Source organism: Cervus elaphus, chromosome 2 (assembly GCF_910594005.1).
Source record: "Cervus elaphus chromosome 2, mCerEla1.1, whole genome shotgun sequence".
Taxonomy (NCBI): domain Eukaryota; kingdom Metazoa; phylum Chordata; class Mammalia; order Artiodactyla; family Cervidae; genus Cervus; species Cervus elaphus.
The window spans coordinates 15,112,898-15,126,029 of NC_057816.1; the positions used below are offsets into that span (position 1 = coordinate 15,112,898).

Here is a 13,132-nt window from a genome sequence, read left to right on the forward strand (position 1 = left end):
CTCTTGGAGAAGCTTCTTCATGTGCAGACTGCAGTCCTCAAATCTCAGGAGCTCTCTCCCTTTTCATGTTATCATACGCACATGGATGACTTCAGGAAATAAGTGAATGAAATATAGGCGTAATGCAGGTATTCTGAAACAGGAGTGACAGGAGAAGAAAATAGAAAGTTATTTACTATTTTCCAAGCGATGAAATAGGAGATTGATTGGAAAAGGTGAAAGATGAGAGCGAGAGAGAGAAAAAAAATCTGTCATTGAATGATATTTTCATCGGAGAGGAAAATAAATACCAACAAATGAAATTTGACTCATCTTTGCAAGTTTCACCAAGCATGAAAATGTCCCTTTAAAATTTCTAGTAAGCAGTGGCTGGCTATGGGATTTTTCCAGTGTAAAGGGAATATGAGTTCAGGAGGCCTAGGAATGCCAGAGGAAAGGGGTTTTTTGATGTTTGGGGCTCTGAGACTGTCGGTTTAAAAAATGAAGGTAATATAGAAGGGCCAAAGTGACATTTATCATGCCATCTCTCCAGGCTCCTGTCTCTTTAATCAGCTAGCCTGATTTGCCCAGTAAATGATTCCTGAGTGTGTGTGTGTGTGTGAGCGCGCGTGTGTGCCTGCGCGCGTGTGTTGTAGCTCTGTCAATCCTTGGATTAGAACCAATGATTGCAGCTCGTAGGAGGGCTGTCCAGGGCCAGATTGTACGATGTGTCTCACTGCCAGAGTATGAGGAGAGATAATTACTGAGAAGTCACACTCTCCCATCCTTGGCTTTCTTGTGGTGTCCTTCAGCAAAACAGTGGATTTAAATCTCCTTCCACCAGCTCGAGAGCAACGCAATCTGTCAGGAAAGAAAGAAAGAGAAAACCGAACCTGACAAAAAAGAAGAAAAAGAAGAAGAAAAAAAATCATGAAAACCATCCAGGCAAAAATGCACAATTCTATCTCTTGGGCAATCTTCACGGCGCTGGCTGCTCTGTTTCTCTTTCAAGGTAAGAGCTTGCTATTGATCTGCCTACAGCAGACCCAGGAATTGTACAGTGTGCTGTGGGTGATTCGCAGACTCTCCGAGTCGGCTCTGCTGTATGGTTTGCAGGTGGAGGAGAGAGCGTTCGCTCGCGTTCCAGCAGCATGGCTGGGACGTTCTCCTCCCTCCCAGGCTGTGAGGGTATTGATCCGATTCTGGCTGCTAGGGGAACAGGCGGGGGATGTATGTACATAAGTAAAGCGTGTCTGGGGCTCCTGTTTGGTAATGTGGCTGTTTGCTGGTCCCCCGGCTGTCTGTACGTTCTTGCACACACACGATGGATGGAGACTCATGGAAGCCGGGGAATTAAGGATTCGGAGGGCGGCGGGGGAAGCTGATGCGTTGCTTGTGGTACTGGGAAGAAATTTCGAGAGGAAACTTTAAATATCTATCGGCCAGTAAAGTTGCAAAGCTTCTGCAAGGAGCAAATGGAAAATGCAGGCTAGGCATAATCAGGTAACTGTGCTTTGTGGTCAGAAAGCCAGCTCTGAGGGCTGAATCAGTCTGCAGCAGAGCTGGGCAACCGGGTTAGTTTTCTGTGTGTTTGGGGGTGTGTTTGTGGAGGGGAGCAGTGGGGGTGGTTAAAAAGCAGATAAGAGGCTGCGGGAGCAAGCAGGGCTCTGAGATTCCGGAAAGCTCTCCTAAGTTGAAGGGAGAGAGGCAGGAAGAGTCGAATGCTAATGTTCTGTTTCTCTGGGAAGCCGAGCCCTCTGAGCTGTAGTCAGGGCCGGGCTTGCCGAGTTGTGGTCCTGCTGTGCTGGGGTGGGTGGGAATCCACTTCAACCTGGAGTCCCCTCGCTGCACCGGGGCGCCCCAGCGCTCTGTCCCAGCTCCCACCTCCCAGCAGGCTCCCACCTCCCAGCAGCCGCTTTCCCTGCCCACCTGCTCGCCCCGCCCGCCCTGTCCTTTGAGGATCTGGTGTGCCTCTTTCTCATTAAAGACCCCTGCGTTCCCAGGCACTGAGGTGGGCAGAGAAACTTTCCCCAATGGTTGCTCAGCTCCATCTCCCACAGGACCCCACTTGGGAGCTCAGTGCTGGCCACTGCATCCCCAAAGGAAAGTTGGCTCCCGGTGGGCGGGGGTGGAGAAGGCTGGGGAGTCCCACCCATCTGGTTCCCTTCCCCACTGCAGTACGGGGCTCTTGCGGACCCCACCTCTAGTCCCCTGAGCTCCCCCTGAGGGTGGTCTTTGGTGACTGTCCCCTTGCCGGAGTTGCAGAGGCGTCCACGCAGATCCACAGGAGGTGGGCAGAGAGGGACTAGGCTGGGAAGGATCAAATGCCTGCGAACCCTCGGCTGGGGCTCAAGGAGGGGGGAGGGGACCCTGGAGGGCTCTGCAAGGATGCAAGGAAGTCCGTAAGTCCATCGGATGGGATCTCCTTGCCCTGCAGCTCCCAGCCATGGGGGCGGGGGGCATGGGCCTCAGGGTCTCCCTCCTCCCCCACAGGGCAGTGGGTGTGAGCATGAAGGAGGCCACGTGGAGGCAGCCCTGACTGACTCCTCTTACATAACATGGAGCAGAGGCAGCGTGTGTGTGTGTGTGTGTGTGTGTGTGTGTGTGTGTTCACGCGCACCCCTGCTTGTACTTGGGTGAACAGGGGCTCACCCAGTGAGATCAGGGCCCCAACTCTAGCACTTGGGAAATTGAGCCCAGAGCCAGGCAGCCTCCAGGTAACAGCTTCCATCACGATAACCACAGAAATGTAAACCAAATGGGGGAGGGGTGGGGGGAGGGGTCCGGAGGAAGGGGCAGGGAAGGTCCCAAGACCTCCATCATTCCCATCCATCCTGAGGTTTGAGTCTCTTCCATTTTAACCTCCCACTGGAGACAATTGCCAAAATTCCACCATCCACAGCCCCACTGGCAGCTTGCCAGGAGCCCCAGGGCCATACTGGATTTACATATAAATTAGCATATGTGATTTTTTTTTTCATCAGAAATAAATGCAGGAAGCATAATATTTGCTCATACTTTGAATCATTCCTGAACAGATGAGAAGAAAGTGGGGGTGTGAAGTTCTCCCCCGGGGAATTCTGATTGTGCACTCTTGTTGCCATCTTGGGTGGGGACAGGGGTGACTGGGTTACCCCAGCCCTCCTCACAGTCTACCAAATCCTGAATTTAATAAGACAAATCATGGCCTTACTTGCACTATCTACCTCGAACCAGCTTTCAATAAGCTTTGATGTGTCATAAAAGAACCGGGCTGCCCAATTTTAAGGCAAAGTGACCCCCGAGACCCACCCCCCACTCCCTCCCAGTTGGACCAGCCAAGGTGACGTGTGTTTTCACTTTCAGGGCATGGGAGCTGGGGTGGGCCAGTTACCTCTTATCAAACTCACAGAATTACTCAGGCAGCCAGGTCTTGCCTGCAATAACCCACCCCTATTGCACTGACCCAGTGGGACTAGTTAGAATGCGGTACACATCCTAAGGCAATTTTTTTCTTCTCTGTTTTTGTTTTAGGCTGGCTCTTCCTAGAGCCCTTACTTCCTGGGCTTCTTGCCCTCTTGAAAAGGTGTTGGGGGCTAAGGGGCGGATGATGGACCCCTCCCTGACCTGCTCCTCACCCCAACCCACAGCCACCATGATCCAGCTTAGAGGAGGAGGGAGTCAGCCCCGATTAGTGATAGGAGGAGGGTGGGGGTGATTAGCGCCCAGGGGCTCTGGCCCTAAGACGCTCCGGAGTTGATTAGCCAGAGGTCCTCCTCGGCCCTGGGAGCCAGAACAGCTCCTGGATGAGGCGCTGTCCTTTTCAGCTCACCGCCCACCTCCTGCCACGGAGAGGCTCAGAGAGGAACGGCTGGTGTACGGCATCTTCTCTCTTTCTAGAAACCCGACCATTTCTCCTTCGAAGGATTAATGCTCCTTTCAACACCTTCCCAGGAGCTGGGCTAGATTCCTGCCTTACCTTTCTCATTTTCTTTCATCTCCTCACATCCCACATCAACTACCTGCCCATGTACACAGCAGCAGGGCAGAGGGGAACGGAGAGGACATGGAGCTGGGTTCCCCTCTCTTTCTCTGGGTGCCGGTGACACAGACACGGTTCAGCTGGGCAGATCGGCCAAGTTCCTGCCACTCACAGCAGACACTTGGGTGCCAGCCGCAGCCTGAGCTGGGCAACGCTTCTGAGATGCAGGCAGTGGGGGTGACAGATGAGACCGTAACAATGTTTACTGGCAGAGTGAAAAATCGGTTTGGGGTGATGGGCTCCTGGGCCTGATGCAAGTAAGCATTGTGGGCACTTGGAAGCATGGCCAAAAAAAAAAAAAAAGAAAAATTAAGGGGAGATGACAGAGGAGCTTCACAAAGTGGACATTAGCTGCCAGGCTTGGACTTTCCAATGGGGGAGGCAGGGAGGCCACGGGCAAGTCATGGAGTGTATAAGAACTGCAGCTTCCCTCCACTCTTCACACCCTGGGACTGTCCTCCGGGCGTTGGATGGAGGTAGGCACAGAGGCCCAGCCGGGGGGCATTCTCAGGTGGCAGTTTCAGGCTAGTCCTGAGGCTGGCTCTTTCCTTTCATCACTTTTAAAGCCAAAATGAGCCCTAGGATCCCTTCTCGCACTGTGGCCTCTCTCCCTGGCTTCGGTGGTTTCTCAGTGGCCTCTCTTGTGGCATGGGGCTGAAGGGTGCTGAGCTGTGTCCCTGGGGGGCGTCTCCTGGTTCCTTGCTTGAGTGTGCCAAGGGGCACTGTCCGTAGCAGCTCCCTGGGGATCTGCCCCTGCTCCCTGGCAGCCCTGAGGTGCAGCAACCCCGGCTGGGGCCAGCTACTTGTCACGGATGGGTCACACCAGTGTTGACTTCAGCCACGGTGTATCCCTCAGGATGAGGTGTGCTCTCCGGACATCCTAAGAAGGGGTGACCTGCAGGACAGGTGATTCCGGCACCTGTAGGAAGATGCTGGAAGGATGTGAGATGCTCTCACTATCTCCTTATGGTGGAAATACTTCAGAGAGGATGACTGTGTCGAGGTTTTGTCTCTGTCCCAGATATTTTAGGTCTGGAACTCACGGCCTGCTCCTACCCATCAACTAGAAAGACGAAGGTGTTAAAAACAACAACAAAAATCCACTTTGCTTTATATTTAACCTCAGCAGAGGTCCTATGGACCCTTCAAACACTGTAATGGGCGTGCCTGTCTGTCTGATTTCCAATCGTTTCAGGTGGCCTGAGCACGCTGGGTGGGGAGCAGGTACATCCGAACACAAAGTTCCCCATGACTTCTGTAGGTGACAATACTTCCCTCTGGGAAGTCTCCCCACCTGTCTGCCAGGCCGGGGAGCAACTCCCCCAAGGGTTGTAAAGGCTCATTAATGCTTGTAAGGCAGCAAACATGTGGTGCTAAGTGGAGCTCCACGCTGAGCCTGCTGGTATTTATGGAGCTCCTTTGCTTTCTGCTCTACTGGCTTGTTACATGTTTACTTTATGTCTGTAGTCATTTGAAATTCAATAAAACTAATTAAACATAAAAAATGAAAACATGCAAAAATAAGGTAATCGATGGCGTGCAGGTCCGATGGGGTCTTGGGTACCACATCCTCCTGGGTGTCTCCTCTGCAGACCTGGTGGCCGGGCCCTCCTTGCCTTAGAGGGTGCGCGGTGGGAGAAGACCAGAGGGGATTTAGAGGAAACACGCGGGACTACGCCTCCTCACTCTTTTCTAGTAGGAGGAAGACTTTTGCCAGGAGGCGTCAGGGGGCGGGGCCAAGGGCAGAGGGGCGGGGGGAGGGGACATGGGAGGACCGGGAGTTTCAGAGGGTAAAAACCAGATGTAAGCTGGACTGGCAAAGGGTGGAAAGAAGAGGCTCCCGTCCTCTGCTTTGACTGATTTCGTTCAGCAACCTCTAGAGCTTATGTTTTATGTATTTATGTGTGTGTGTGTTTCTGCAACCTTCTGAACTGAGCCTGCCCTTGCTATGGCAGCTGAAACTTACAGGAGCGTCCATGGAAGAGATGTGCATGTCCCTCCACCATCCCTCTCCTTCCCTCTCTCCCAGCTTCTCCCTCTCTTCCTCTCCCCTCTTCTCCCTCCCTCTTTCTGCCCTCTCTCCCCCTCTTCTCTGCCCTCCCTTTTCTGTTTCTCGCTGTCCCTTATTCTTTCTTCCTTTCATTTTTCCTTCTCCTCCGTGGGAAAAATAATTGATCAGCTGACAGATCTGGGTCAAGCTGGCAGGGGCCGCTCGCCTCATGTAGGGCTTGCCTAGAAGAGGGGGGAGGGGGGGTCTGTCCTCCCAGGTCACAGGAGCCCAGATGATAGACTGCAATGGTGGTGGTGGGGGACCAAGGAACCAGTGGGGAGTTCATGTCCATAAGGTTGGCTGGGGTCCCACTGAAGGCAACATCCTCAGCTGTTGCGTGTCTGGTACCCCAGGGTTTCACATCCTTTTCCCCTTTGCCTCTTTCCTGCTTCTGTTCCACTTGTACACCCTACTTGTTCCAGTTTCTTCCCTCATCTTTCTGCTTGCCCCTCCTTTTCTGTTCCTTCCCAAACCAAGACAGGAGATCACAGATTCTCCCCCGCTTAAGTCATATTAGAGAAATGGCCTTTTGTTTATTTGCAAGAAGAAAAACAGAAACTCTGCCAGAAGAGCTCTGTAAGTCATTTGCAAACTGCAAAACAAACCAACAGCGCTTCACATTTCCATTGCTGAGAAAAGAGTATTTCAAGAGAGACTGTCAAGCTGAGAAACCAAATATTGGAAAACACATTCTTCAGCTCTGTTACTAAGGACATCTTAGGTTACTAAATTTGATTTTTTTTTTTTTTTTTTTTGGCTTCTTGAAGAGTGTTGCCCTTTACAGTAATAAAGGACTGTTCAAAAGATGGACTGGTTTTGGCTTCAGTAGCTCGTTCAGATTCACTCTCCAGAGGTGCCTCCTTGGCTTCATCTTGGTGGTGTCACCAAAATCCAATCCAACACAGACTAGATCTCGTTGTTTACTTGTGCATTGGTTCAATCACCTGGAGAGTGTTTATTGAGTTCCTATTATGTTCCCTGCATTGTTGTAGGTGCTGGGAATATATCAGTGACCAAACCAACTAGACAGAGTACAATCCCCAGATTTGATTTGATTTGTCATCTTTTTTAATCACATTGGGAAGAACCAGCAGGATTATCAGAAGTAGGGGTGGAGGGGCGCTGGGTGACATAGTCTCCTGCACAGTTGCTTGTGCAAATTACAACGGGTGGCAAGCGCACACCAACCCTGGAGGCTTGTTTTTAAATGGGGAGCGTGGGGAGGGCGAGTGCAGCCAGGCTCTGGGTTCATCGCGTCAGAGGTGCTGCCTCTGTTGCTCCATTGTGACTCCTGGCCGGAAGGGCTCAGGGGTGTGTGATGCTCCCTCCCTTAGCACGTGGACAGCAAAAGCTGCTGCGAGGTGTTGGCTTGGTAACCACTGGCTCTTGTCATTGTCATTCAAGTTATTCAAGTGGTGTCATCACCACTGCCACCCTGGCCAGTGGCCTGTCCAACACCTTCGTACCCTGCCTTCTGCAGAGAACTGGATGGCCAAGCAAGGGGTGGGGGTGCTTACGCAGAACAGGGTGGGGTGTGCTGAGGCAGCTGATCAGGGTGAGGCAAGTGCAGCTCATGGGACCCTGAGGGTTTCCTATTTTAGGGTGGACTTAAGATGATCTCCTTTCTGAGAACTCTTTCTTTGCTACCTACTCATGTCCTCAGCCATGTACTGAGCCCACCAGTCTTCTCTGTCCATGGGAATTTCCAGGCCAGAACACTGGAGTGGGTTGCCATTTCCTTCTCTGCTCCCCACTCATCACACCCTGATTTAGGGTTCCTGAAATGACAGACAAGCGTCATCGTTTATTTGTTCTCCTCTGATGCTACAACTGTGGTTGGGACACAGCCTTTTTTCAGTCATCAGCTTGTGTTTTCAGCCGTACGTACCCAAAGAGAATCCAGCTTCCCTTCTGCTCACGGTGTGAGTTGTGGCTGCCCTCTGAATGTTTTAAGGGGGTTGCTCACCTGGCTGCTTCTGTCTGCATTTCCATAGTGCTGGTGACTCTTCTTAGCATTTCCCCTGTAGAAGTACAGGTAAGTACCTTTCTCATGGATCCATGATTCTTCAAGTCAAGCAACCTGGAGCTATCTGCCTCTGCTGAGGTTAGGAGGTCCTCATGCAACAGGTACAATGTGCCTTTGCTTGCAATACTCCCATTTTCTAAGCCATTGGTCCTCAAATTTGTTCTACCATGGAATCACCTGAGGAACTTTATAAAAATACCAATACCTGGACCCTATCCCAGAACGCTTACATCAGCATCTCTTTGTGAGATGTTCTGATATTTTCCAGAGCTCTCTAAGAGGTTCCAACCTATGGCCAGGTTTGAAAGCCATACCTCTTTGGTTATCAGAAAACATTCTCCAACCTGGGATAAGGCACATCCCTTCTAGGAGCCTCTGTCACTTCATCTCTAAAATAAAGTGGTTGGACTAAAAGATTTTCAAGTTTCACGTCCCACATTTTGCAATTCTGCAAATAGCCTTTCTGAGTCTAGTACTTGCAAGGTAGTGGTGCTAGGGGAAAATATGCAGAAGCAGTGTCTGTTTGCAGGAAGCTAAGAATATAAACACAGCCACAGACGACCACAGTCGGAACATGTGAGTGGTGTGTGTGCACACAAATAGTGCATACTGTATCATACACACTGTCATGTATCCACACATGCCTGTGTTTCTCGTCTAGAAGGCCTCTTTCAGGTGGGAGGGAAGGACGAACAAGCCACAGCATTTCAGGTAGGGGGACTCAGGAATGAGAATGATCAATCCCACAGGAGAAATTCCGGAGCCTTGGAATGTGTGAATGTGGGTCAAGAATGGATGTGTTGGAGCCTGATTTAGCACGAGCTAAGTGATGGTGAGTCTTGGCAGAAGCTCCATTCATAAGTGTGAAGATTTCCATCTCTCTCTCCCAGCCTCCACTCCCGCTCACTCCCCAGGAACCCGCTACCCAGCCTGCTGCTTCCATCTCTCTCCTTCTCACCGGCAACAAAGGCTCCGTGCTCAGAACCCCAATGGCAGTTTGGCAGCTACTGTGTTAGGCCGAGGGAGGCTGGCTCTCACCTCCAAGCCAGGTCAGACCCTGCAGCACAGGCAGGAGTGAAAGCATGCCTGTTTTGATGGAGTCAGCAGGTACAGGCAGCAGAGGGGGAGCAGAGCTACCGTGCGGATTTGTGCCAAATACAGTCCCTGGGTAACTCACGAAGTGTTCCCGCTGCTCCGTCAGCCAGGCAGAGTCACAACCAGCTCAGGCCCAGAGAGACTTTCACGATGGTTTATTTCAATCCCCCTGTTGGAGCTGTAACATCCCAGTGGTGCAGCTGCACCACTCCAATGTGGGGGAACTTGCCTCTCTCCAGAGCTACTGCATCTGATTGATCAGGAAGACAGGGAGACAAAGGAGAAGAATCTGTCCTCTTATTGATTCCAGCCCCTTGCTCTCCGTCTGGAGACGAGACACAGCATAGTCGTTGGATGGTCTGGGTCCAAGCTTTGGTTCTGCCACTTCCTAGTCTGAAATCTTTGGCAATTTAATCAACCTCTGAGGGCAATTCAGTTCCCTCTTGTACAAAACGGAGCTAATTCTGAGACTTACATTTAAGGCTGGTGTAAGGATTACATAAGTTACTGCAGAGAAAGTGCTCAGAACACTGCCTGGCACACAGTAAGCTCTCAATAAATATCATCTATAGTATTACGAGGGCTGCTAATACTACTACCCACAGGATGAGGCTGGTTTTTCTTCGACATGACTTTTCTTCAAATATTTGAAAACACGATTCCCTCCCCTTCTCCCTAAGTTAAATATTCCAAGCTTTTCTCCTGTTTTCTGTATAATCATTCGTAGAAAGGGCGCCGATGGCCCTTTCCTAAAATTATTCTGTTTTCTTTTTATGCTGTTTTTCTACTTATGCTGTTTTCTTCTTAAGGTAAATCTCTTCGCTGTGTGCTTTGAGTATTAGAGGATGTGGCCTCACCTGATTCTAAATCCAGATAAAATGAAATCTCTGCTCTCTGGAAAGGCATGACCCGGGGGTGCCAGTCTCTCTCCAAACCCTTTGTCCTCTGGTTCCGTGAATTCCTAGGGCTTTGCTGCGTCTTCCCCCTAGTAAGCGTGCACCTGCTCCCTCTACTGATGGCTGTCCAGCCCACCTGGCTAAAACTTGTTATGATTCAACGCAGAACTCCAGGCTCAGCGCCTCTCCGAAGCTCCGACTGCCTTCTTTTCTGCCCCCCACGGCTCTGGCGCGTCCTTCCTGGTCTTTGCTTCTATTGCAAGTCTGTGTAGCTCCCTGCTGACGCCTCTGTCTCCTGTCTGTGGACAGTGAGCTCCTGGAGGTCTGGGACTGCCTGTGTGCCAGCACACCCAGCACAGTACCTGGCACACAGTTGATCAGTGTTTATGGATTAAAAAAAAAAGGGGAGAGAGAAGTGCCCTTAGGTTTATCAGGAGCCATAGAACCCTGTAGAATCTGGGGGAGTTATAATTAACCCTTCCTTCTCCAATGACTGTGTCATACTGTTCACACAACAACCTGACCTTGGAACTTGCTCTTCTCTGAAGTCTGTTTATCAGATTCAACTCATCTCTTCCTCTGACAAGATCTCTTTTAGACTCTGAATATGAAACTACAAACATCAGTCACCCCTGCTGGTGATCACCAGCCATAAACCAGATGTTATAGGCACCCAGGTGGTGGAAATGAGCTCTTGTTCTTCCTGGCTAAACTCACCCAAGAGCAGGACATGTTCTCTCTAGGGGCCAGCTGGTCAGAAGCTTGGAGGAGGGGGCTGCTCTCTGAACCACGTTGGCGTCAGAGGGCAAGGGAAAGTCAGACCTAGGACAAGAGGAGAGTGACTGGTGGGTTTTCTTTACCCAGAGAAGGTGAAGAGGATCAGTGCTTCTTACCCATTTCAAACATACTCTGCCTCCTTCTTCACCACTCCCTACCCCGGGGGGCATTTGACTGTCTTCTAAACAGCCAGAGGGGAACCTGACCCAGGCACAGCAAGATTAATTGACAGCCTTTTTTCTCAATGCAATTGGTGATGCACAGACATCTGCAGTTCAGTAAGCCATTTTGTCAGTTCTGAAAGCAAACAAGAATAATCGTTCCGTATTTCTCTTTCCTTCCTCCCTTAAAACTTCTTAATAGAAGGATTTGAATGCCTTCTCACCACTTTTTCATCACTCTCTGGCACTGCTGAATTCTTGTCCACGGCTAAAATAGTTTAATCATCAAGTCTAGAAACTCAAACTTTCTAGAGTTGTGGGAGGTACCTTGGAGTTTGCCTGGTCTCCCACCTGAATGATATTGGCTAATTCCTGCTCACCAGCTCCAGGACCCGCAGAGAACAAATGCTGTCTGAGTTGTGGTCCTGGTTCTGCTGTCTATCCAAATCACCTGTGGAGATTGTCAGAAGCCCAGGTTCAACTCACAGAAAATCTCATTATATGGATCAGAATGGGGTGAGGTCATCTCTACTTTGAAACACTTAGGACTTTCAGTGCAGATATAGCTGAGGATAACTGACACCAGCCCCCGGTTTCATAGTAGGTAAACTCTGCAAGAAAGTGCTGCTCAATATAAATTCTACCCTTTCTCTTTATACATAGTGTTCTAAACTTGTTCAGGACAGCAATATGCTTGCTTATAATATGCACCTCTGAGATTTGCTTAGAGCCGAGGATGGTCATGCCACGCGAGTCAGGCCAGTGGAAAGTAGGCTGAAGTTTCCCAGGTGGCAGTTTGAGTGTTGGACTCCAGAGTGCTGTTCTTTGTGAACCCTACCACTCCTACATCTTTTCTTGACTGAGAGCCTGGCATACTATCCGGGGGTCCAGGAACTAACCTGCAAACAGAAAGGCCAAAAAAAAAAAAAAAAAATTAAAAAACACTTACAACCAGAATGGCAAAACAGGAAGCTCTTAGGCTGAACTAAATGAATTTGCAGTTTGAGTAAATCAAAAATAGTTGAATGTAAACAATTTCACATGGCTCGGTCTAACAGAAGGACCCCAAGTTCAAGATAACATAGCAGTCACGCCAGCTGTGCAATATGTATTTCCACACTTATTATTTATGGAAAATATTTCCATATAATTAGGGTTCTATTACTTGTAGCTGAATACAATCCTAGTAAATCTACATGGGAAAAAAAATGTGCCTCTTTCTGACTTATGCCAGTTAGAGCCACTCAAAGTACCAGTAATATTGAGCGATCCAGTATCTTTCTAAGAGAAGACTGTGATGGACCCTAGTTATCTTACCTTGACATTCTTAGTTCCTTATCACCATTATCATGCATAACTTCTAAACCACTAATCATTGTGATCACTATCTTCTAAGCATGTTCCAGTTTGATGATGATTCACTAAAAGACATTACCAGACGGATTGTTCCTGCTGTAGCTTGATTGGCAAAGTGGGGAGTGGGTTATTGTCTACTACATTTTGGACTTTATACATCAGAACACTTTATTATTACACTCATTTCTTTTCTTGTTCAGATATTCCACACTATTGCTCACTGAAGTTGCACTCATTCCCCTGTCTAAATTGCTGTTATTCAAGACTTCTCCCATCCTTGCTTTTATGTGTTTGAAATTTTATTGCATGTGGGTCCATTATTTAAATCCACTGAGGCTATTTTTGTATTCTGATGAGCTGTCACCGTTAGTTTCCTGTCATTCCCAAGTGATATAAACTTGTCATGTCCACATCACCAAGGTGAATGATTAAAAAACAGCAAAATCATAGATTCAAGAGTATAGCCGAGTTCTTACTTACGTTTTTATTTCAACTACTCCAGAATGATTTATTCAGACCCTACTGTGTGCTAGCCATAAACAGTAAGTCCTAGTTCTTACATTCAGTCAAGAAAGACAATTCAAGACAACATGGTAAGTGTTGGGATGAAAGCAAGTCTTGTTTGCCATGGCCACATCGAGATATATCAGGTCAGAGAACTCTTCTAGAAGGAAGAGGTACTAAAGCTGAGACACAAATGTTACCAGATTCAACCAAGTAAGAGGAGAGAGAAATATTACAAGCAAAGGAATCGGCATATGCCAAATCCTA

At 49.1% G+C, this 13,132-nt stretch overlaps 1 protein-coding gene across 3 annotated transcripts in view; it reads left to right on the forward strand.

Moving 5' to 3' along the window:
* The first annotated feature begins 586 nt into the window (after positions 1-586).
* The window catches only part of NTM (neurotrimin), a 930,062-nt gene continuing 917,516 nt past the window's right edge, over positions 587-13,132 (forward strand). For 2 of the 3 annotated variants that reach the window (XM_043873142.1, XM_043873154.1), the window contains exon 1: positions 658-991. In XM_043873142.1, the coding sequence (XP_043729077.1) occupies positions 910-991 (82 nt within the window). In that variant the 5' untranslated portion in view covers positions 658-909. Of the gene's footprint in view, positions 992-13,132 lie in introns of all 3 variants that reach the window. The other variant, XM_043873148.1, reaches the window with a different exon arrangement.